Source organism: Pseudophryne corroboree, chromosome 7 (genome assembly GCF_028390025.1).
Source record: "Pseudophryne corroboree isolate aPseCor3 chromosome 7, aPseCor3.hap2, whole genome shotgun sequence".
In the NCBI taxonomy this organism is placed as follows: domain Eukaryota; kingdom Metazoa; phylum Chordata; class Amphibia; order Anura; family Myobatrachidae; genus Pseudophryne; species Pseudophryne corroboree.
The window spans coordinates 30,083,508-30,109,850 of record NC_086450.1 but is presented as its reverse complement, the minus strand read 5'-3'; the positions used below and the strand labels follow the sequence as shown (position 1 = coordinate 30,109,850).

Below are 26,343 nucleotides of genomic sequence, written 5' to 3'. Positions count from 1 at the left end.
ATTGAGTGATTTTCATTGAAGAGCCTCAGAACCCTTCACGGCGCCCAGGGGTTATGCTGGCTGGGAGAAGAGGGTTGTTTTATTAAAGAACTGCAGGCACCTGTAATTTCAGTCAGCTGTGTAATACTGCAGGCCTGTAATACAGTAAGTGGCCATTAGGGGGGGGGGTAACTGCTCTCTCATTCTGAAGCATTACTCTCTCCCACTAGCAGCCAGTGGTGCAGCATCTGCCAGACTAATAGAAATCACAGATCTGCTTCTTGACTAATGATGTTGGTTGTGTGGTCTGCAGATCGGTAACTGGATAACGGCTTTAGGGGGTTATTCAGACTGGATTGCGACAGCGATTGCAGTCTGAAGCCCTTCGGGGTTTGCGCTTACGCACCCCATGAAGCCCAGTGTGATGTGAAAGCATCTCAGGGCTGCAATCGCCTCTGCCTGATTGACAGGCAGAGGCGGAAGGGGGCGTGCCAACGGCGTTAGAACGCCGTTGGTGGGGCGCAGTCCGGATAACGCAGGCGTATCGGGACCATTGCGGGGGTGAGCTGCGGAGGCTGTGTGATGTGACACACAGCCGCTGCGACCCGGGACGCGGCAGGTAGCCTCTTGCCAGCGCCTCTAGGCTGCGCCGGCAGTGAGCTGCTCGTCGTGTGCAAAAGCATCACTGCCGTGTGATGCTTTTGCACCCGTGCTGAGGGGGGGGTGGGGGGGGCCTAACAAGTGGGGTGGACTAGCCCTGTGCTGGGCGTCCCCCCGCATGTCTGAGTAACTGATCGTAGATGTGATATGTCAAAGTCAGAAAAATATCATGCTACACGTTGCCATATATTCACCTCATGCGCTTGCCCGCTGCACATGCACTTTCTCTGGCGTGCGTGCACATATTCGCAATTGCGTGACGGCGCCTCTACGGGCGTGCGCTCGAGCGCATGGTATGTGCATTTACGGTAGAGTTTGTGTGCGTCTAGCGAGCGACTCAATCGCTGCTTAATAAATCCATATAGCAGGTTTTATTAGTAATGTTCCCCTTAGTGATAACTGTAAGTTTGTTTAAAGTGAGTTGGTCCCTGGACAAAGGAATTCCTCTTTTCATGGTACAAAGGGCCAGACAGGGTTTGAGCACTTGTGTTTGGTACCTAACCGAAGAGTATTTTATTAGAAACAATCCGGTGCAGGTTAGGTAAAGATTAATCGCTCCGGCGTATAGTTATGGCCATTAGTAGTTTCTGGACATTTATTTATTGTCCATGTGTTGGAAATCCTGAGATTCCCTCCCACCTGAGCAATTTGATATAGTCACAGCCCACCTGTTCAAACTAACCTATGACCTTTTGTTATGATGCGAGGAGACATTCCTGTGTCCAATGAACAATGAGATTATAGGTCCCTTTGTAGTATACTGTATGCAGTGTATATAAGATCAGCCAGCCTGGACAGCTCTCTCTCTCACTCCACAAACGGTTTTCATATTGACTAACTTGGAGCTGGTACCAGGACTAGCGCAGCGATCGTTCCCAGTGTGTGTAAGTAATTCTCTGTAATCAACTTGTTCTCTGTTTGTATTGGCCATTCTCTCTCTCTCCGATATAGTATAAGATTGTGACGCTATTGTATATTTCTGTCTAGATATTCTGTTAGAATTATATGTTAGTTTGTAGTGTATGACTTGTAAACTGTGTACCCCTTTTGATATATCTAAAAGCTCGTTAGTAAAGGTGTTGGAACCTCAGCAGGGTGTCTGTGTCTCTCTAGCTAGTACAAAGGGTTTCTGAGTATCTCAATTGCTCAACCAGCTTGCATACTCACAAAGGTTCAGTGTTAAATGCATTATAGTACCACGGTATTAAGGTTTACAGTGTAAGCATATCTGTGTTTAAAGTTTATAAAGGTTACTGTCTGTGTGTATGCTCGCTGTGGGTATTCCGTACACCCAGCACAGCGTGTGTACTTAATTTGCGTACCACGTGCGAGGTCTTCATACGCAAATAGCGTACGGAGTGCGTAGCATGTGCACGTGGTTTAGCAGCCATTACGGCTACACGGTATTAGTATATAGCTAATGTTAAAAGGTAGATATCTGACACTATCAGATAAATTTATCACATCTGCGATCAGATCTGAATGTCCCCCTTAGTGCTGTAATAGTGACTGTCTGCTTCTTTGCGCAGGCGTGAGACAGGAGATGTCCCCGTTTGCAAATCAAATTAAAGGCCGTATAAATCCTTTATCTCCTATCGGCATGTGTCCCTAAACTTTCTCGTTGCTCAGTCGTCATACGTGTTTCCAGAAAGTCTTTTCGACCGTGATCATTACAGTTTGTCCTGCACGTAGCTACAGCGACTCAGTTCCATTGTTTTACTTCCCTTCAGTGTGGGATCAGTCTAAGCAGAGTCTGTATAACTGGCTGTGGTACGAGACCACCACGTACAGCCCTTACATCGAGGAGACCTCCTATGAGAATTCTCTGCTGGTGAAACGTTCCGGCGCGCTGGTGCTCAGCTCCCTCACTCACGTACTGCGCAGTCTCACACCCAACGCCAGGTAAGCAGCCTCCTGTCTTATAGTACAGTGATCGCAGAATAATTCCTCCGCCATAGTTACTATACAGACGTCCAGCTTTGTTGTGCTCTGTGCCTAAAGTGCAAGTTCATCCAACACAGAAAACCTATTGCACTCCTATAACAATTCCCACTCTGCTTAAGGTATTAGTGCCTATTTCAGACCTGATTGCAACAGCGAAATTTTTCTCTAATGGAAAAAACCATGTGCACTGCAGGTGGGGCAGATGTAACATGTGCAGAGAGAGTTAGATTTGGGTGTGGTGTGTTCAAACTGAAATCTAAATGGCAGTGTAAAAATAAAGCAGCCAGTATTTACCCTGCACAGAAACAATATAGCCCACCCAAATCTAACCCTCTCTGCACATGTTACATCTGCCCCATCTGCAGTGCACATGGTTTTGCCCATTAGCGAGAAATTTTGCTTTTGCGATCAGGCCTGAATTAGGCACTAGATGTTTATGTAAGCAGGTGATCACAGTTTTTGGCCATCCTGCTGTGTCTCACATGGGAATTATTCATAAAACCACCTAAAAGGGACAGCCAATGAGATTCTAGCTATTGCATCTCTACTCTATCCTATAAAATGTTAGTTAGAACGTGATTGGTTTCTATGTGACACGCCTCCATTTGTCCCCTTTAAGAAGGGGCTGTATAATCTGCAGGTCGGCCAGTAATTGCATAACTAACATCAGGATGTCATCTGTATAACATGACCTGTCTGCGTGTTGCATATTATGGCTATTTCCCAATGATACAGAACTGTTGTATGGTGCAGCCTCTGAAGGGTGTGCATAATCTATTATTTCAGCCATATACGGGAATGACAGGAGCTGATCTTTGTGCATTTGGGTGACTAATTCTGAGATGTAAATATTCCCGGCCTAAATAAACTACCGCTATTCTACTTACAACAAAGGATGGATACATCCCCCCTCTGAGACTGATCAGTTGTTGAAATACTTCCCCCTGCTGCCTTCATACTCCAAATCTATCAGGAAATCTGCGTAATCCGTTCTAAATATTTGCCCTTTACATTTTCAGGTGTAAAAATAGTTTGTTTGTTTGTTTGTTTGTTTTTGTTATTTATTTTCTCCCCACCCCAGTTTCTTCCCAACAACTTTTCACTGATTTCCGTTGATGTGCTGGTATATTGTAGACTAACTGTAATAATATCCTGGTGCCTAGGGGGATATTCCGTCTGCTGGCAGAGTACCAGCTGGCCAATAAAGACAACCCTTCCTATACAGGTATGCATTCTGAATATATCTAGTGTGCGCTGTATTATGCTGATCATAGGCTGTAACAACTTGTTATATAAAGAAATACGTGAATTATACAGATGACTGTTTGTGTATCTGGTAACCAGAGTGGAAACAAAATTCTAGGAAAACTGTTTGTTCTCCTCCTTTTCTTTTCTCTTTTCTCTTTTCACAATTGCTGGTTGACCGACAAAACTGCCCCGGTTCTCGCTGCATTATCACTGAGCTATTCCATTCTAAAAAAAATTTTCTATCTATCTATCTATCTATCTATCTATCTATCTATCTATCTATCTATCTATCTATCTATCTATCTATCTATCTATCTATCTATCTATCTATCTATCATATGGTACCTGAGAGATGGGGGATGGACTGGGAAGGGGGGCATGGCTGCAGTGAGTCCAGAAGCCCAGGCTGATGGGTGATTCTGTTTGCCGATCACAGCTTGGCCAGGGTAGAGAAGGGGAATAGCCACAGTTGCCTTGAGCCCTGTGATCTCAGCCTGCAGGATGGTTGCCTTCTGTTATCTGGTAGCTTGCATCAGATGTGGTGAGTGATTAGTCCTACTTGGTCTCATCTGATGTCACCTCAACCGGGCGACAGGTTAATCATGCCTTCTGCTGTTTTGCTGCGTCTCCGATGCTTAATGTATCCGATTTGAATATGTCTTTAAGCAGCATTTATCATTTTATGCGGCGTCTTCTGTTCCGTGCGACGTCTTCCTCGCTATGTACAGAGATGATGAGATTGCCCTAACTCTGTTACCTGTTCTCTCACAATCGTACAGGTCTCTCATTTCAAGATTTCTATCAACAATGCCGAGAAGCGTTCCTGGTGAACAGTGACCTAACGCTAAGGGCTCAGCTGACGGAATTTAGAGACCACAAGCTGATACGCACAAAAAAAGTGAGTCTTGTGATAGAACCGTGCAGGAGCGGCTTCATCCATGTGTGTTTACCCCGTGTGGCCTGAATGAGACATGTACATTAGTGTCAGCTCATGAGTTATGGGTAATGGAGAGCTGTGTCAGGTGTGTATAGTGGTACATGGCTTGTATACTGTCAGTGTACAGTCTCAGCTCATGAGTTATGGGTAACAGAGAGTTGTGTCAGGTGTGTATAGTGGCGCGTGGCTTGTATACTGTCAGTGTACAGTAAGCTCATGAGTTATGGGTGACGGAGAGCTGTGTCAGGTGTGTATAGTGGCACATGGCTTGTATACTGTCAGTGTACAGTCTCAGCTCATGAGTTATGTTTAACAGAGAGCTGTGTCAGGTGTGTATAGTGGCGCGTGGCTTGTATACTGTCAGTGTACAGTAAGCTCATGAGTTATGGGTAATGGAGAGCTGTGTCAGGTGTGTATAGTGGTACATGGCTTGTATACTGTCAGTGTACAGTACAGTGTCAGCTCATGAGTTATGGGTAATGGAGAGCTGTGTCAGGTGTGTATAGTGGCACATGGCTTGTATACTGTCAGTGTACAGTCTCAGCTCATGAGTTATGGGTGACGGAGAGCTGTGTCAGGTGTGTATAGTGGCACGTGGCTTGTATACTGTCAGTGTACAGTCTCAGCTCATGAGTTATGGGTAACAGAGAGTTGTGTCAGGTGTGTATAGTGGCTTGTATACTGTCAGTGTACAGTAAGCTCATGAGTTATGGGTAATGGAGAGCTGTCAGGTGTGTATAGTGGCACATGGCTTGTATACTGTCAGTGTACAGTCTCAGCTCATGAGTTATGGGTAACAGAGAGTTGTGTCAGGTGTGTATAGTGGCGCGTGGCTTGTATACTGTCAGTGTACAGTGTCAGCTCATGAGTTATGGGTGACGGAGAGCTGAGTCAGGTGTGTATAGTGGCACATGGCTTGTATACTGTCAGTGTACAGTCTCAGCTCATGAGTTATGGGTGACGGAGAGCTGTGTCAGGTGTGTATAGTGGCACATGGCTTGTATACTGTCAGTGTACAGTCTCAGCTCATGAGTTATGGGTAACAGAGTTGTGTCAGGTGTGTATAGTGGCGCGTGGCTTGTATACTGTCAGTGTACAGTCTCAGCTCATGAGTTATGGGTAACAGAGTTGTGTCAGGTGTGTATAGTGGCGCGTGGCTTGTATACTGTCAGTGTACAGTAAGCTCATGAGTTATGGGTAATGGAGAGCTGTGTCAGGTGTGTATAGTGGTACATGGCTTGTATACTGTCAGTGTACAGTCTCAGCTCATGAGTTATGGGTAACAGAGAGTTGTGTCAGGTGTGTATAGTGGCGCGTGGCTTGTATACTGTCAGTGTACAGTAAGCTCATGAGTTATGGGTGACGGAGAGCTGTGTCAGGTGTGTATAGTGGCACATGGCTTGTATACTGTCAGTGTACAGTGTCAGCTCATGAGTTATGGGTGACTGAGAACTGTGTCAGGTGTGTATAGTGGCACATGGCTTGTATACTGTCAGTGTACAGTCTCAGCTCATGAGTTATGGGTGACGGAGAGCTGTGTCAGGTGTGTATAGTGGCACATGGCTTGTATACTGTCAGTGTACAGTGTCAGCTCATGAGTTATGGGTGACGGAGAGCTGTGTCAGGTGTGTATAGTGGCACATGGCTTGTATACTGTCAGTGTACAGTCTCAGCTCATGAGTTATGGGTGACGGAGAGCTGTGTCAGGTGTGTATAGTGGCACATGGCTTGTATATTGTCAGTGTACAGTCTCAGCTCATGAGTTATGTGTAACAGAGAGCTGTGTCAGGTGTGTATAGTGGCGCGTGGCTTGTATACTGTCAGTGTACAGTAAGCTCATGAGTTATGGGTAATGGAGAGCTGTGTCAGGTGTGTATAGTGGTACATGGCTTGTATACTGTCAGTGTACAGTCTCAGCTCATGAGTTATGGGTAACAGAGTTGTCAGGTGTGTATAGTGGCGCGTGGCTTGTATACTGTCAGTGTACAGTAAGCTCATGAGTTATGGGTAATGGAGAGCTGTGTCAGGTGTGTATAGTGGTACATGGCTTGTATACTGTCAGTGTACAGTACAGTGTCAGCTCATGAGTTATGGGTGACGGAGAGCTGTGTCAGGTGTGTATAGTGGCACATGGCTTGTATACTGTCAGTGTACAGTCTCAGCTCATGAGTTATGGGTAACAGAGTTGTGTCAGGTGTGTATAGTGGCACGTGGCTTGTATACTGTCAGTGTACAGTCTCAGCTCATGAGTTATGGGTAACAGAGAGTTGTGTCAGGTGTGTATAGTGGCGCGTGGCTTGTATACTGTCAGTGTACAGTAAGCTCATGAGTTATGGGTAATGGAGAGCTGTGTCAGGTGTGTATAGTGGCACATGGCTTGTATACTGTCAGTGTACAGTCTCAGCTCATGAGTTATGGGTGACGGAGAGCTGTGTCAGGTGTGTATAGTGGCACATGGCTTGTATACTGTCAGTGTACAGTCTCAGCTCATGAGTTATGGGTAACAGAGAGTTGTGTCAGGTGTGTATAGTGGCGCGTGGCTTGTATACTGTCAGTGTACAGTAAGCTCATGAGTTATGGGTAATGGAGAGCTGTGTCAGGTGTGTATAGTGGTACATGGCTTGTATACTGTCAGTGTACAGTCTCAGCTCATGAGTTATGGGTGACGGAGAGCTGTGTCAGGTGTGTATAGTGGCACATGGCTTGTATACTGTCAGTGTACAGTGTCAGCTCATGAGTTATGGGTGACGGAGAGCTGTGTCAGGTGTGTATAGTGGCACATGGCTTGTATACTGTCAGTGTACAGTCTCAGCTCATGAGTTATGGGTGACGGAGAGCTGTGTCAGGTGTGTATAGTGGCACATGGCTTGTATACTGTCAGTGTACAGTCTCAGCTCATGAGTTATGGGTGACGGAGAGCTGTGTCAGGTGTGTATAGTGGCACATGGCTTGTATACTGTCAGTGTACAGTCTCAGCTCATGAGTTATGGGTGACGGAGAGCTGTGTCAGGTGTGTATAGTGGCACATGGCTTGTATATTGTCAGTGTACAGTCTCAGCTCATGAGTTATGTGTAACAGAGAGCTGTGTCAGGTGTGTATAGTGGCGCGTGGCTTGTATACTGTCAGTGTACAGTAAGCTCATGAGTTATGGGTGACGGAGAGCTGTGTCAGGTGTGTATAGTGGCACATGGCTTGTATACTGTCAGTGTACAGTCTCAGCTCATGAGTTATGGGTGACGGAGAGCTGTGTCAGGTGTGTATAGTGGCACATGGCTTGTATACTGTCAGTGTACAGTGTCAGCTCATGAGTTATGGGTGACGGAGAGCTGTGTCAGGTGTGTATAGTGGCACATGGCTTGTATACTGTCAGTGTACAGTCTCAGCTCATGAGTTATGGGTAACAGAGCGTTGTGTTAGGTGTGTATAGTGGCGCGTGGCTTGTATACTGTCAGTGTACAGTAAGCTCATGAGTTATGGGTAATGGAGATCTGTGTCAGGTGTGTATAGTGGCGCGTGGCTTGTATACTGTCAGTGGACAGTGTCAGCTCATGATGCGTCAGGTGTGTATAGTGGCGCGTGGCTTCTATACTGTCAGTGTACAGTGTCAGCTCATGATGCGTCAGGTGTGTATAGTGGCGCGTGGCTTGTATACTGTTGGTGTACAGTGTCAGCTCATGAGTTATGGGTAACAGAGCTGTGTCAGGTGTGTATAGTGGCGCGTGGCTTCTATACTGTCAGTGTACAATGTCAGCTCATGATGTGTCAGGTGTGTATAGTGGCTCGTGGCGTCTATACTGTCAGTGTACAGTGTCAGCTCATGATGCGTCAGGTGTGTATAGTAGCGCGTGGCTTGTATACTGTCAGTGTACAGTGTCAGCTCATGAGTTATGGTTAACAGAGAGCTGGGTCAGGTGTGTATAGTGGCGCGTGGCTTCTATACTGTCAGTGTACAATGTCAGCTCATGATGTGTCAGGTGTGTGTATAGTGGCGCGTGGCTTCTATACTGTCAGTGTACAGTGTCAGCTCATGATGTGTCAGGTGTGTATAGTGGCGCGTGGCTTCTATGCTGTCAGTGTACAGTGTCAGCTCATGATGTGTCAGGTGTTTATAGTGGCGCGTGGCTTCTATACTGTTAGTGTACAGTGTCAGCTCATGATGTGTCAGGTGTTTATAGTGGCGCGTGGCTTCTATACTGTCAGTGTACAGTGTCAGCTCATGATGCGTCAGGTGTGTATAGTGGCGCGTGGCTTGTATACTGTCAGTGTACAGTGTCAGCTCATGAGTTATGGGTAACAGAGAGCTGGGTCAGGTGTGTATAGTGGCGCGTGGCTTCTATACTGTCAGTGTACAATGTCAGCTCATGATGTGTCAGGTGTGTATAGTGGCGCGTGGCTTCTATACTGTCAGTGTACAGTGTCCGCTCATGGTGTCAGGTGTGTATAGTGGCGCGTGGCTTCTATACTGTCAGTGTACAGTGTCAGCTCATGATGTGTCAGGTGTGTATAGTGGCGCGTGGCTTCTATACTGTCAGTGTACAGTTTGACGAGGATTTTAAATTTAGTCGCTTATTTTTTTGCTTCATGTTTTAGTTAAGCTTTAGTCAGTGGATTTCCGTTCCCATGCAGCAGCGGCGTCCATCGGGTCTGCCCGTGCGCACTGGCCATAGTGCGCGACCCTTCACCATACGGTCGCATCTCGGAAGGATGCGACCGCAAGGCGATTGACACCGGCGGCTGTCAGGGAACATCGGCGCTGCGTTTCACGGACGTGGTCTGGACTGTTTTCGGGGCGGCTGCGTGACGTCCCTCGCAGCTGCTCCCAGAACAAAATGGGGCACCGGACCAAAGCAGCAAGGCTTTACAGGCAGGGGTCGTCCACAAATTGATGCGTTCACAATTAAATTGTGAACGCATTGTGGGGCAGTGCCACACACATGCTGGCCGGCGTTGCCCTGTGCTGGGCTGCGCCCAGCGTGTGAGTAGATGGACGTAGATCTTGCTGCGTCCGTCTCTCAATAGCCCGCTAGGTGCAGATAATACAATTGGAAGCCGCATACGTAAGACTTATATAACCCTTACGCACCTCCTGTTAAACCCCAAGGGGCAGATTTAACCACTAGTGATATTCTTGTTTTCTCCGACGTCCTAGTGGATGCTGGGAACTCCGTAAGGACCATGGGGAATAGCGGCTCCGCAGGAGACTGGGCACGACTAAAGAAAGCTTTAGGACTACCCGGTGTGCACTGGCTCCCCCCACTATGACCCTCCTCCAGACCTCAGTTAGAATCTTGTGCCCGGCTGAGCTGGATGCACACTAGGGGCTCTCCTGAGCTCCTAGAAAAGAAAGTATATTTTAGGTTTTTTATTTTACAGTGAGATCTGCTGGCAACAGACTCACTGCTACGTGGGACTGAGGGGAGAGAAGCGAACCTACCTGACTGGAGATAGCTTGGGCTTCTTAGGCTACTGGACACCATTAGCTCCAGAGGGATCGAACACAGGACCCGACCTCGATCGTTCGGTCCCAGAGACGCGCCGCCGGCCCCCTTACAGAGCCAGAAGCAAGAAGTGTTCCGGAAAATCGGCGGCAGAAGACTTCTGTCTTCAACAAGGTAGCGCACAGCACTGCAGCTGTGCGCCATTGCTCCTCATGCACACCTCACACTCCGGTCACTGATGGGTGCAGGGCGCTGGGGGGGGGGCGCCCTGAGCAGCAATAAAAACACCTTGGCTGGCAAAATCATCACAATATATAGTCCCAGAGGCTATATATGTGATAAAATACCCCTGCCAGAATTCCTGAAAAAAGCGGGAGAAGTCAGCCGAAAAAGGGGCAGGGCCATCTCCCTCAGCACACTGGCGCCATTTTTCCCTCACAGCTCCGCTGGAAGGACGCTCCCTGGCTCTCCCCTGCAGTGTCAAGGCTACATAAGGGTAAAAAAGAGAGGGGGGGCACTAAATTTAGGCGCAGTATATATAATATAAGCAGCTATAAGGGAAAAAACACTCATTTATAGTGGGATCCCTGTGTTATATAGCGCTCTGGTGTGTGCTGGCATACTCTCTCTCTGTCTACCCAAAGGGCTTTGTGGGGTCCTGTCCTCAGTCAGAGCATTCCCTGTGTGTGTGCGGTGTGTCGGTACGGCTGTGTCGACATGTTTGACGAGGAGGCTTATGTGGAGGCGGAGCAGATGCCTATAAATGTGATGTCACCCCCTGCGGGGCAGACACCTGAGTGGATGGATTTGTGGAAGGAATTACGTGAAAGTGTCAACTCCTTACATAGAAAATTTGACGACATGCCAAATGCGGGACAGCCGGCTTCTCAGCTCGTGCCTGCCCAGGCGTCTCAAAGGCCATCAGGGGCTCTAAAACGCCCGCTACCTCAGATGGCAGACACAGATGTCGACACGGATACTGATACCAGTGTCGACGACGATGAGACTAATGTAATGTCCAATAGGGCCATTTGTTACATGATGGAGGCAATGAAAAATGTGTTGCACATTTCTGATCTTACCCCATGTACCACTAAAAAGGGTATTATGTTTGGGGAGAAAAAGCTACCAGTGGTTTTTTCCCCCTTCTGGTGAATTAAATGAAGTGTGTGAAGAAGCGTGGGCTTCCCCTGATAAGAAACTGGTAATTTCTAAAAGATTACTAATGGCGTACCCTTTCCCGCCAGAGGATAGGTCACGTTGGGAAACACCCCCTAGGGTGGATAAAGCGCTCACACGCTTGTCAAAAAAGGTGGCACTACCGTCTCCGGATACGGCCGCCCTAAAGGAGCCTGCTGATAGAAAGCAGGAGGCTATCCTGAAGTCTGTGTATACACACTCAGGTATTATACTGAGACCAGCTATTGCTTCAGCATGGATGTGCAGTGCTGCAGCTGCGTGGTCAGATTCCCTATCGGAAAATATTGACACCCTTGACAGGGACACCATATTGCTAACCGTAGAGCATATAAAAGACGCAGTCTTATACATGAGAGATGCACAGAGGGATATTTGCCGGCTGACATCTAAAATAAGTGCAATGTCCATTTCTGCCAGGAGAGGGTTATGGACTCGGCAGTGGACAGGGGATGCAGATTCTAAAAGGCACATGGAAGTTTTGCCTTACAAGGGTGATGAGTTATTTGGGGACGGTCTCTCGGACCTAGTTTCCACAGCAACAGCTGGGAAGTCAGCATTTTTACCCCATATTCCCTCACAGCCAAAGAAAGCACCGTATTATCAGGTGCAGTCCTTTCGGCCCCAGAAGAGCAAGCGGGGAAAAGGAGCGTCCTTTCTGCCCAGAGGCAGAGGTAGGGGGAAAAAGCTGCAGTATACAGCCAGTTCCCAGGAACAAAAGTCCTCCCCCGCTTCCTCCAAAGCCACCGCATGACGGTGGGGCTCCACAGGCGGAGCCAGGTACGGTGGGGGGCCGGCTCAAAATTTTCAGCAATCAGTGGACTCGCTCACAGGTGGATCCCTGGATTCTACAAGTAGTATCTCAGGGGTACAAGTTGGAATTCGAAACGTCTCCCCCCCCGCCGTTTCCTCAAATCTGCCTTGCTTACAACTCCCTCAGGCAGGGAGGCTGTGCTAGAGGCAATTCACAAGCTGTATTCCCAGCAGGTGATAGTCAAGGTGCCCCTCCTTCAACAAGGAAGGGGTTACTATTCCACAATGTTTGTGGTACCGAAACCGGACTGTTCGGTGAGACCCATTTTAAATGAGAAATCCTTGAACACATATATAAAAAAATTCAAGTTCAAGATGGAATCGCTCAGGGCGGTTATTGCAAGCCTGGACGAGGGGGATTACATGGTATCGCTGGACATCAAGGATGCTTACCTGCATGTCCCCATTTACCATCCTCACCAGGAGTACCTCAGATTTGTGGTACAGGATTGTCATTACCAATTCCAGACGTTGACGTTCGGGCTGTCCACGGCACCGAGGATATTTACCAAGGTAATGGCCGAAATGATGATACTCCTTCGAAAAAAGGGAGTTTTAATTATCCCATACTTGGACGATCTCCTAATAAAGGCGAGATCCAGAGAGCAGTTGTTGGTCGGGGTAGCACTATCTCAGGAAGTGCTACGACAGCACAGTTTGATTCTAAATATTCCAAAGTCACAGCTGGTCCCTACGATGCGTCTACTGTTCCTGGGGATGGTTCTGGACACAGACCAGAAAAAAGTGTTTCTCCCGGAGGAGAAAGCCAAGGAGCTGTTCTCTCTATTCAGAGGCCTCCTAAAACCAAAACAGGTCTCGGTGCATCACTGCACGCGAGTCCTGGGAAAGATGGTAGCTTCTTACGAAGCAATTCCATTCGGCAGGTTCCATGCAAGAACTTTTCAGTGGGACCTGTTGGACAAGTGGTCCGAATCGCATCTTCAGATGCATCGGCTGATAACCCTGTCTCCAAGGACCAGGGTGTCTCTGCTGTGGTGGCTGCAGAATGCTCATCTCTGTGGGGGCAGTCACACAGGGAAGAAACTTCCAAGGACTTTGGTCAAGTCAGGAGACTTCCCTACACATAAATATTCTGGAACTGAGGGCCATTTACAATGCCCTAAGTCAGGCAAGACCCCTGCTTCAAAACCAGCCGGTACTGATCCAATCAGACAACATCACGGCAGTCGCCCATGTAAACCGACAGGGCGGCACAAGAAGCAGGATGGCGATGGCAGAAGCCACAAGGATTCTCCGATGGGCGGAGAATCACGTGTTAGCACTGTCAGCAGTGTTCATTCTGGGAGTGGACAACTGGGAAGCAGACTTCCTCAGCAGACACGACCTACACCCGGGAGAGTGGGGACTACATCCAGAAGTCTTCCAACTGATTGTAAACCGTTGGGAAAGGCCACAGGTGGACATGATGGCGTCCCACCTAAACAAAAAGCTAGAAAGATATTGCGCCAGGTCGAGAGACCCTCAGGCAATAGCTCTGGACGCTCTAGTGACACCGTGGGTGTACCAGTCGGTTTATGTGTTCCCTCCTCTTCCTCTCATACCCAAGGTACTGAGGATAATAAGGAAAAGAGGAGTAAGAACTATTCTCATTGTTCCGGATTGGCCAAGAAGAACTTGGTACCCGGAACTTCAAGAAATGATCTCAGAGGACCCATGGCCTCTACCGCTCAGACAGGACCTGCTGCAGCTGGTCCCCTGTCTGTTCCAAGACTTACCGCGGCTGCGTTTGACGGCATGGCGGTTGAACGCCGGATCCTGAAGGAAAAGGGCATTCCGGAGGAAGTCATTCCTACGCTGATTAAAGCTAGTAAAGAAGTAACCGCAAACCATTATCACCGCATTTGGCGAAAATATGTTGCGTGGTGTGAGGCCAGGAAGGCCACAACAGAGGAATTTCAGCTGGGTCGATTTCTGCACTTCCTACAGTCAGGAGTGACTATGGGCCTAAAATTGGGTTCCATTAAGGTCCAGATTTCGGCTCTGTCGATTTTCTTCCAGAAAGAACTGGCTTCACTGCCTGAAGTTCAGACGTTTGTAAAGGGAGTGCTGCATATTCAGCCCCCTTTTGTGCCTCCAGTGGCACCTTGGGATCTCGACGTGGTGTTGAGTTTCCTAAAATCACATTGGTTTGAGCCACTTAAAACCGTGGATTTAAAATATCTCACGTGGAAAGTGGTCATGCTATTGGCCTTGGCTTCGGCCAGGCGTGTGTCAGAATTGGCGGCTTTTGTCGTGTAAAAGCCTTTATCTGATTTTCCATATGGATTGGGCAGAGTTGAGGACTCGTCCCCAGTTTCTCCCTATGGTGGTATCAGCTTTTCACTTGAACCAACCTATTGTGGTGCCTGCGGCTACTAGGGACTTGAAGGATTCCAAGTTACTGGACTTAGTCAGGGCCTTGAAAAATTATGTTTCCAGGACGGCTGGAGTCAGGAAAACTGACTCGCTATTTATCCTGTATGCACCCAACAAGCTGGGTGCTCCTGCTTCTAAGTAGACTATTGCTCGCTGGATTTGTAGCACAATTCAGCTTGCGCATTCTGCGGCTGGACTGCCGCATCCTAAATCTGTAAAAGCCCATTCCACAAGGAAGGTGGGCTCTTCTTGGGCGGCTGCCCGAGGGGTCTCGGCTTTACAACTTTGCCGAGCTGCTACTTGGTCAGGGTCAAACACGTTTGCAAAATTCTACAAATTTGATACCCTGGCTGAGGAGGACCTGGAGTTCTCTCATTCGGTGCTGCAGAGTCATCCGCACTCTCCCGCCCGTTTGGGAGCTTTGGTATAATCCCCATGGTCCTTACGGAGTTCCCAGCATCCACTAGGACGTCAGAGAAAATAAGATTTTACTCACCAGTAAATCTATTTCTCGTAGTCCGTAGTGGATGCTGGGCGCCCATCCCAAGTGCGGATTGTCTGCAATACTTGTATATAGTTATTGCTTAACTAAAGGGTTATTGTTGAGCCATCTGTTGAGAGGCTCTGTTATATTTCATACTGTTAACTGGGTATAGTATCACGAGTTATACGGTGTGATTGGTGTGGCTGGTATGAGTCTTACCCGGGATTCAAAATCCGTCCTTATTGTGTCAGCTCTTCCGGGCACAGTATCCTAACTGAGGTCTGGAGGAGGGTCATAGTGGGAGGAGCCAGTGCACACCAGGTAGTCCTAAAGCTTTCTTTAGTTGTGCCCAGTCTCCTGCGGAGCCGCTATTCCCCATGGTCCTTACGGAGTTCCCAGCATCCACTACGGACTACGAGAAATAGATTACTCGTAATGAATGATAAATAATGCTCCAGCCAATCAGCTCCTAAATGTCATCTGTTTGAAAAATAACAGCTAGGAGCTGGTTGGTTGGTACCAGCAGCGGCTGCAGCGCTGACCACACAGTGCAGGGGAGGGGCTGCGTAGCACATATATTACATACAACATAACGTATGTTTATGTGTGCTGGCTGGTTATCCCGGGTTCGGCAGCATTGAGTGTATCGCAGGCACCAAGTGGCACCCGAGACTCTGCGTCAGGCTTCACTCTCCTTCTAAGCCCGCCCCCAAGACTCCTGTGATACCAGCCAATGGAGTCTGGGGGCGGGCCTAATGCTAAGTCCCAGGTGCCGTACAGCACCTGCAATACATGCAACACTGCCTATGCCCAGGATAACCAGCCAAATAATACCTTATACTGATAATTTGTGGCAACTCATCCAGAGCAGTATATGGTGGGTGTAGTGTGGTATGCCGGTGGCCGGGCTCCCGGCGGCCAGCATACCGGCGCCGGAATCCTGACCGCTGGCATACAGACAGCTGGGCGAGCGCAAATGAGCCCCTTGCGGGCACGGTGGCGCGCTCGTGCACCGCGCTATCTATTCTCCCTCCAGTGGGGTTGTGGTCCCCCAAGAGGGAGAAAAAGTGTCGGGATTCCGGCGCCGGTATACTGTACTGGTGAGACTACCACTTGGAGTCTCCACTTTTCTCTTTCATCCACTAGGGGACACTGGAGTCCTATACAGTAGGGATGTGAAGCCTTGAACCGGAGGTGTGGCACAATCTAAAATTAGCATTGTCTGCACAGCCGGCTCCTCCCCCTTCACATCCCTCATCCCTCAGTTTAAAAAATTGTGCTGGAGGTAACAGCACGTAGGAGCACTGAGCTCCTGATTAAAATAACAAGAGTGTGCTACGTCCACCTACTAAAAGGCAGACAAAGACACACATATATATTGGAGAGACAAAGATCCCTATTGAAGGGACCTGCCTCTCTCCACAGGAGATCCTCCAAGTTTTCCTAACAGTGAGTACTGGTTGAAGGAAGACGTAGCTTAGGCTAGGGTACTTCATGTACTTTATTTGTTTTTTATTTTTTTCTTCTCTCTTTCCCTTGAATGTCTTTCCTATAACTGCTGGCTCCTGATAATAGAAATAGACCCCCTCTTGCAGCTACAGCGGCGGGCGCGGGAGCAGAGTGCGGCGCGGGACTCAGCTATTCCTCCCAGTGAGCAGGGAGCGACGGCAGAGAGGCGCGCTGCACAAGGACAAACAGCCGAAGCGGAGCACAGGCGCCACTACGGGGCTGTCGAGGCGCGCGCCGGCCAGCGGGTCCGGAGCGCGCCGGTTAGTAGCAGAGACAGTAAAAAAGAAGTCTGTTCGCCGAGCGCCGAGACTCTGCGCGCGCCAGCCAGCGGGCGGCGGGAGGGGGGCCAAAGCAGCAAGTGCTTTTTACAGTACCAAGTGGGAGACAGTAAAAAAGTAGAATCATATGTGGGGCAGACATTTAGTGGGGGCCATATTTAATGATTATGGCGCCAGAATGGGATAAGGGATGGGTCTTTCCCCTCTCCCCAGTAAAGTAAGGAAAAGGCTGCTTATTACAGAATTAGCTCCCCCTGCTGCACTGCCTGCATAGTGCATAGTAAAATATAGCAGAGTGATCGTTAGACAACAGCTCCCTCTGCTGGTGTAAAATATATTTACAGTATATGAGGATCTCCTGAAAAGTAATATTACTTTACAATTTATATTTTCAAGTGACTTCTGTGTCAAAGATCCCCCAGAAAATTCACGGAAGCAAGTGTATACTAACTCCAACATCGTAGCTGATTTACAGTTGGGGTGTGAGGATTACGAGTCGGCTGGTGTTTTTTTTTTATTTTTTTATTTAATTAAAGTAAAGATATTGGCCTGCTCCTTTTTATATACGAAAAGGACAGGTAATTCCAGCCGGATCCAATACCTTCGCTTCCGTCATCTCCCAGTCTTTCTCTTCCTAGTTTAAAGGGTGAAAGCGCGGCGGGTTACCCTGGTACAGGGTTTTTCAAAACAACATGTCTAAGGCAACCAAGACCTCTAAGACCTGTTATGTTTGTACGAAATGTAACAAGAAGAGCACGCGGGTTGGCAGCTCCGGGGTGTGCGACTCCTGCTTAAACAAGGACGCTCCACCGGGGAGCAGTGCTCTGGCTAAGGCATGGGAAGACAACCTTGCTAATAGAATCTCCATGGAGATGGCAGAATCGCGCAAGCAGCAATCAGAATGGGCTGCGGGATTCTCAAAGACGATGGAGGAATTTCTAATCGGGTTAACGCCGCCCGCACACGCAGACACAAGTGTGCACAAGGCTGTTAAAAGAACTCTCCCTATGATACCAGAATCAGAAGAGGAAGAGGGTTTTCTTCTTGATACGGAGGGAGGTGAGGTTATTGAACCTAACCTAGACGCCGACTTTCCAGAAGAGGACTCTGCAATCTCAGGTTTAGACTCCTTAATTGACGCGGTAAAAGAGATCCTAAGCTTTAAGGACGAGGAAATACGGGAGCCGGCAGATTTCAATTTGTTCGAATCCAAGAAGCCGCGTTCAGCAGAGTTCCCCATTCCTAAATCCCTCCAATCTCAGATAGAGGAGGCTTGGAAATAACCTGACAAACGGTTTCAATTTCCGAAACTGTTTCAGGTAACTTATCCCCTACCTAAGGGTGTAATGGACAAGTGGGAGACTCCGCCGGTAGTGGATGCTTCACTAGGAAGGTTGTCAAAAAAGACAATTTTACCGATTCCTAACGTAACTACTTTAAAGGATGCGTCAGACCGTAAGGTTGACACAGCGTTAAAGTCAATTTTTGGTGCAGCTGGTGCAGCGCAGAGACCTGCGATAGTCTGTGCTTGGGTCAACAAGGCCATGGGTGCATGGTCCGGCCGTATTGTACAAGCTATTGAGGAGGAAAATAGCTTAGAAGAGCAGCTGGCGGAACACATTCGGGAATCTGCTACATACTTGTGTCAAGCTTCTAAGGATATTAGCAGAATAGCATCGCGCATATCTGCATCAGCCATATCGGCTAGGAGGATTTTATGGCTCAGAGAATGGCAGGGAGACTCCGAGACCAAAAAGGCGGTAGAATCCATCCCCTTTGGGGGTGAAATGCTGTTCAGACCAGAATTAGATAAGTGGATTTCGCAGGCTACAGCGGGGAAGTCCACTTTTCTGCCTACTCCTTATACGAGAACCGCTCCACAGACTAAGAGAGGTTATTCGGGACCAGTGTTTACTTCATTTAGTTCTCAGTCCTTTTGAGCCAGAGGAAGGGGTTTCGGTACAGAAACACGTGGGGGCAGAGGTAGAGGCCGCTCACAAGCAGCAATCAGAAAGCACGGTAAACCTGCTGACAAGACCGTGGCATGGCGGCCTCCCAGCTCACCTGGGGTCTCCCTTGATGGGCGGCCGACTGGAAGGTTTTCGGGACATCTGGGCCAAAACCTCGCCAGAACTTTGGGTGAACAACTTAATCTCTCGGGGATACAAGCTGGAATTTCAACAGAGGCCTCACAATCAGTTTGTTACAACAGGACTGCCTCAGTGCCCTCAAAAAGCAATTTACTACAAGCAGAGGTCATCATTCCGGTTCCCGCTTCTCAGAGAGGAACGGGGTTCTATTCCAATCTTTTTGTCATGCCAAAGCCAGACGGGACGGTCAGACCAATACTCAATTTAAAAGTTTTCAACCAGTTCTTAAGGGTGTACAAATTCAAGATGGAATCAATCCAATCAGTCATTGCAGGCTTAGAACAGGGCGAGTTCATAGTATCCATGGACATAAAGGATGCATATCTGCATATTCCAATCTGGACTCCTCACCAGGCTTACTTAAGGTTCGCACTGGTGGCGGATCACTACCAATTCAGGGCCTTGCCGTTCGGTCTAGCATCAGCCCCAAGAATTTTCACAAAGATTATGGCGATCATGGTTGCAGGACTGAGACTGTTGGGGGTCACGATTATACCTTATCTGGACGATTTACTGATCAAAGCTCCATCTCAGAATCGACTGCTCAAGGATGTTCAGACCACATCAATTTCTAATTCAACATGGATGGATTGTCACTTTCCAAAAGTCCAACCTCATACCGACTCAACGGATTAAATTTCTCGGTCTCATCTTGGACACGGTCCTATTACGTGTGTTCCTACCAGAGAACAAGGTCCAGGACTTACAGCGATTAGTGGCTCAGGTACTGAGGACGCAAACTGTGTCTCTGCACCTCGGTGTGCAACTTCTCGGGAAAATGGTGGCGTCATTCGAAGCTCTCCAGTACGGCAGACTTCATTCCCGACCATTCCAAATAAACCTCATTGCTCAGGGAGCAGGCTCGCACTGGCTTCTCCATCGGAGAATCCGACTTCAACCACAAGTACGGGTCTCCTTGATATGGTGGTCATTACACAAGAACCTTACAGCCGGCAAGAAATGTGGCATTTGGGATTGGAGGATCCTGACAACGGATGCCAGTCTCAGAGGTTGGGGAGCCGTCCTAGGGGACCATCAGTTTCAGGGATGGTGGACGCTACAGAAGAGCAAACTACCCATAAATATCCTCGAACTAAGAGCAGTTTACAATGCACTTCTCTTAGCAGAAGACCTAGTCATGAAACAACACATCAGGATTCAGTCAGACAATGTCACAACGACGGCTTACATAAACCGTCAAGGCGGAACAAAGAGCAGGATGGCGTTAAGGGAAGCCACAAAGATCTTGTTGTGGGCAGAAAGACGAGACATCATTCTCTCGGCAGTGTTCATTCCAGGTGTGGAGAACTGGGAAGCAGATTACCTCAGTCGCCAGGACATGCATCCGGGAGAGTGGTGCCTTCATCCACGGATTTTCAACATGATTGTGAGAAGATGGGGTCTGCCTCAGGTGGACCTAATGGCGTGTCGACAAAACCATCAGCTACCCAGATATGTGTCAAGGACGCAAGATCCAGCAGCAGAAGGAGTGGACGCATTAACACTTCCTTGGTGTTACAGGAGGGTTTACATATTTCCCCCATTCCCACTCATACCCAGGGTTCTAAAAAGGGTAAAACGGGAACGAGTGTGGGCCATTCTAATCGCACCAGATTGGCCCTGCAGGAGTTGGTACTCCGACCTGCGGGGGTTACTTGCGGAAGATCCTTGGAGATTACCTCAGAGAGAGGACCTGCTATCTCAGGGACCGTTCCTACACCCCGACCTGAACAGGCTGCGTTTGACAGCGTGGCTATTGAGACCCGGATCTTAAGGAACAGAGGGATTCCACGAACGGCCATTCCTACAATGATTGCCGCTAGGAAGCCGGTCACAGCCAGGCACTACTACAGGATTTGGAGACGGTACATGGCTTGGTGTCAGGAGCGGGGATGGAATTCAACGAATTTCCATTTATCTCGACTTCTACTTTTCCTTCAGGCCGGTCTCGTGGGTGGACTCAGACTGGGCTCTCTGAAGGTTCAGATTTCGGCTCTCTCCATCCTTTTTCAACAGCGGCTAGCATCCTTGCCAGAGATTCAAACCTTTTTACAGGGGGTTCTGAGGATTCAACCCCCTTTTCGTCCTCCCACGGCACCATGGGACTTAGGTTTGGTGTTAGAATATTTGAAGTCACCAACTTTTAAGCCGTTGACAAGAACAGACCTGAAATATCTCTCTTGGAAGGTCACGTTATTACTTGCCTTGGCTTCGGTTAGGCGGGTTTCTGAGTTGGGAGCCTTATCCTGTAAGAGTCCTTTCTTAGTTTTTCATGAGGATAGGGCGGAACTCGGTACAAGAGCAGATTCCCTCCCAAAGGTGGTTTCGGGGTTTCACGTAAACCAGCCAATAGTGGTCCCATCTTTCCAGGGTCTCACAGATGAGGACGTGTCATTGGATGTTGTCCGAGCTTTACGGGTATATGTACAGGTTACGTTGTCCTTCAGAAAGTCGGACCATTTGTTTGTTCTTTACGATGGGCCAAAGAAGGGTTGGCCAGCATCTAAGCAGTCTTTGTCTAGATGGATTAGACTTGCCATTCGGCAAGCTTATATTTCCTGTGGCAAACAGGTTCCGGTTCAGACGGGTGCTCATACTACCCGATCAGTGGTGCCTCGTGGGCGGCTGCCAGGGGTGCTTCCACTACTCAACTTTGCAGGGCGGCGACGTGGTCTTCAGCCCACACGTTCGCGAAATTTTACAAGTTTGATACTTTTGCGTCCGGAGAATCTAAGTTCGGACGTTTAGTTTTGCAGGCCACCGACAGCACTCCCTCCCTGGGGGAAAACTTTGGGACGTCCCCTACTGTATAGGACTCCAGTGTCCCCTAGTGGATGAAAGAGAAAAGAGGATTTTGGTACTTACCGATAAATCCATTTCTCTGAATCCTCTAGGGGACACTGGACGCCCGCCTCGGTGCTGTCAACCTGCTGTGTCCAAAGTTCTTGTTTAAACCGTTCGTGCAAACAGCGTTAGTTATTCGGTTAAGAGTTCTTGGACGCTGTTTGATATGTTGTACGGTTCGGTTCCTCGCCATGTGCTATAGTATCATGTTCTATTCTCTCAGTCAAATTTTTCAAACTGAGGGAGGAGGGATGTGAAGGGGGAGGTACCGGCTGTGGAGACTATGCTAATTTTAGATTGTGCCACACCTCCGGTTCAAGGCTTCACACCCCTACTGTATAGGACTCCAGTGTCCCCTAGAGGATTCAGAGAAATGGATTTATCGGTAAGTACCAAAATCCTATTATGAAGATTACTTTATGTACCTTTCTGATTGTATCGTTCTCACCTGCAAGACACATTTAAACCTCGATGCACAGGGGTCCTTTTTAACATACATTCGATGTTTGAACTACCCATGTACCGATGTTTCAATAATAAACGCACTTGAACTCAAGTGCAGAGGTTCTCAAACGTGGTCCTCAAGGCACCTCAACAGTCCAGGTTTTAAGTTCATCCATGGTTAGACACAGGTGACCTAATAACCATCTGTGCGATCGCATCGCAGGATTGTGAACGTCTCTGCCTGATTGACAGGCGGGGGAGGGACGGGGGCAGACGGCATTCCCAGAAATGGCTGCGCCCCCATTTTCCGGGAGTGATGAGGCCGAGGACTGTGTCACTAGATGCAGTTTCCTTGGCTTCACAAGCCGCCCTGCGATGGCCAGCCTGAGTAAGTTTGCCTTCGCAGATGGATGTCGCAACCGATGTTTGCAATGTTTCATCACCGCTGTGATCGCAACTGCAGCAAGGAGATGTGTAACTCCTCCTACTGCATTTGCATTGCTATAGATTGCAAGGTTTGCCGGACCGCCTGCCAGAAAAAAAAATGGCGCCGGACCGCCTGCCAGGGCAACCAGGCTGCGATAGCAGGCGTCGACTGCAAATCGATGCGCTTACAATTAAATTGTGAAAGTATTGCGGGGTGGCGGGTCACACATGCTGGGCGGTACCCAGCATGTGAGTAGATGGACCAATTTCGGGGCATGTCTCAGCCATACACAAAAGACATGGCACCAGCTCTCCGTTCCCGCGACCATAGCGGTTATAGTGTACGAATGGGCTGATTCTGAGTTGGGAATAAAGATAAAGCTCTGAACCATGCTGCAATGCGAGGGGTGTAAATACAATTATTATTGCGTGCAGGGTAAATACTGGCTGCTTCTGCATGTAGCCCACAGGTGCTGGACAGCTTTATTTATACACTGCAATCTAGATCGGAGTTAAGACACACCTCCCAAATCTAACTCTCTCTGCACATGTTACATCTGCAGTGCAACATGGTGTTTACCCAGGTGCAAAGTTACTTGCTTTTACTTTATTTCCAACTTAGAAATAGGCCCTACGTTCCTTATACATCAGGAATAAGCACTCCAACACTGGAACCGCTCCACGTAGTGGGCCGTCTAAGTTGCCCCAGGTGTCACGTGCCGTAGGGCACAATAAGGATAGATGTATGAGGACACAGCTGTACTTAAAGCCAGAAAACCTCATTCTTCCTCTGTTTTCTATAGGATTTGGAAGACCTTTATTCTGTGGCACAGACCTGAGCTGCTTGTGCATGGATAATGTGTGTGTGTGTGTGTGTGTGTGTGTGTGTGTGTGTGGGGGGGGGGGTCTAGTTTGCTACCCACGGTAGTTTTGTTGTGTGTCTTTAGTTTTTTTGGGAGCCGGGGGGCATTGTAATTAGGAGCAATGGCTGGTGGTATTTCCATGTCGTGCTAGCGTGAAGCGTCCGTACTTTGCATTCGTCTGGTAAATAATATAACCGTATCACTTTGTCATTCACAGGGAGCAGATGGAGTGGAATACTTGATCATTCCACTCGATGTCGGAACCTTGACAGATTTTTTAGAAATGGAAGACAAAGAGGGATGAAGACCGGCCAATCAGAAGAGGCGCGGACTGTGCGTGTGAGCAGGTCCTGCGAATACGCTAAGTCAGATGTACATATAACTCGCGTCATGAGAGTACGTACGTACAGAATACACGGCCTCTGTGTAGAAATTAGTGAAGCAGGATCATACATCGCTGTTATGACATCTACAGAAAAGTCACATTCTTGCAAAGTGCGTCATCCACCTGGTGTGAATTATCGGCATGTTATAATTGAGATGGGTCACAATATTGTTTCCACATAACTGCAGAATATATTTGTAGTAAATAATAATACAAAAAAACATGTATATTTATATTGTCATACAATAAAAGTTATATTTCTTTTCTATTTTCTTGCTACTTATAGTAGATTGAGAAAGTTGTGTCTTTATAGTGTACAGTATGCGGCCAGTTACACTTGTGTGCCCTTTATTACCGGCGCTGTTGCAATAAATATGTTAGGATACGTCAACTTTAGCGTTTGCCACCAACACTGCCCTAAGCTGTATACTAAGGGGCCGCAGGTTCCGTCTGCGGAACCCACGGGTTACAATTAATGCGGACTTCACAGTTTATTTTTATCAAGCGCCTTCCCACATGTTAATTGTAAAAGTTTATTTGCGGCAGTGTTGCGTGGTTTTTCTGCTCCGGGCGACCTGGGGGAAGTGCATGAAAAGTAAGGAAATCACCATGAACCCAAAAAATAGCAAATATGATTGGGTAACAGTAGAGGAGACTATTAGTGGCCTTAGACAAAGTATTTTAGGTTTGTAAAAGGTGGCCAATGGCCGATCATTAACCGAGGGAAAATTATAGTAAGAAAGTGTTTTTCACTGAATTACAGCCTCAGCGGTATTTGTGGGTCCCAAAAAATGTCTGTAATGTGAATTTATTTTTATCTTTTTAAGTAATTAAAAAATGATTGTGATCAAACACTTGTAACTCCCATCTGCAAGTTCAAAAACTCATTTGCCATCTATACAACACTACAAACTACAAGTCGCGCACAATTCAACCCTTTTGAGCATTTTACAGAAAATCACCGGAAAACGAACCTGTAATTATTGGCCAGAATATGCTATTTAAATGCCTTCAAGTGCGTGATCAGTCATTGGGAAGGGTGAGCCAGAGGTTCTGCATCAAATCCCAACCTTGGTAACACGCGTTAATGGAACCTGTGGATAATTCAATTCCACCCAAAATATATATACATCTATGCATGGTGTACACCTGGTGCACCTGGGAGCATGTCTGAGATGAATGCATGTTGATGTTTTGATTGTAAATATGCACGTAACAGCATTTTTTTTATATTTCTACGTGTATTGTTTCCCTGTAACCCCCGACACTGTGTACGATCTCAGCGCATATACATCCAACCGAAGTCTACAGTTGTCTGATAGATGATATTCTCATTGTATGGCTGACCAAGACACTTACAGAAGAGTCGCGGCAGCTTCTACTGGCGATGTCTGCAACTTTATTGAAATGTCGCTACAAACTTCATCCCTTGCGTACGTCTGTGATGCCGAACGTGCAAGGTCTAAGGCGCCAACTATCTGCATGAGTGCACGCTGTAATACCGATTGGTGCGTCCTTAGAGGCCACTGTCTGTCGCACCAGCCCTTTGGCAGACGTGGTTTCAGGTCTGACCATGGCCTCCTAAAGGCGGGAACTCCCTGGATCCACCACCATTACCTCGGATACAAAGTGCAATATAGAGTTGTTTGTATATGTAGCTCAGCTTAAGGTATCCGGGTAATAGAGGACGTATCACTCTCGGGTTGCACAGCTAAAAGGAAGATATCGGAAGCCTATAGCATGGGAGCAGCAGGTTAGACAGAAGCAGCACTATGCAAGGTGGATCTGGCAGACTTCCCAGCAACAGGGGTCCTCCTTCTCCGAATACCCCACCTGGGCCAGTCACCCCCGATTGGCTAGGGGCAGCAACAGCGCTCCGCCTGGATTTAGGAAGGGGGGATGTAGCGAGCACAGGGGGTCAGGCATATGGAAACCTGCATGACATTCTCTGGTGGTAATGCAGTAACTGCATGTATGACTAAAATATTATATCTGATGTTTTACAGTTCTCAAATGTCACCAGGTGGTTGCATTGGGCACCTCCTACATTCCTCAATCTGTCACCTAACTGTTTCCCAGCAACCCTGAAGCATCCTGGGAAGTTACATGGACTTTGCTGGATTACCTCAGCTAGTGATCGGCCATATTGTACCGGTTAGCTCAGGTGCCATTCCCACCAGGAAAGATTACAATTCGTTGTGATGCCTATGTCATTTGCACACAAGTCTAAAATGAGAGCGCCAAGTGCTTTCATAAGGAGTTCAGTCATATGGAAAGGGCAGGTTGGCATAGCCAGAGTACAGGGATGGTATGCTCTGATTATATTTATGTAAATTACAAAAAATGTGCTGTAATATGCAGGTGTCG

General features: G+C 47.9%; 1 protein-coding gene across 1 annotated transcript in view; it reads left to right on the top strand.

Annotated features, from left to right (window-relative positions):
- ORC2 (origin recognition complex subunit 2) overlaps positions 1-24,244 on the top strand; it is a 112,438-nt gene extending 88,194 nt beyond the window's left edge. Inside the window, exons 14-17 of the mRNA XM_063932855.1 lie at positions 2,370-2,541; positions 3,747-3,808; positions 4,611-4,729; positions 23,809-24,244. Coding sequence (XP_063788925.1) covers positions 2,370-2,541; positions 3,747-3,808; positions 4,611-4,729; positions 23,809-23,895 — 440 coding nt within the window. The 3' untranslated portion in view covers positions 23,896-24,244. The remainder of the gene's footprint in view (positions 1-2,369; positions 2,542-3,746; positions 3,809-4,610; positions 4,730-23,808) is intronic.
- Positions 24,245-26,343: the final 2,099 nt, after the last annotated feature.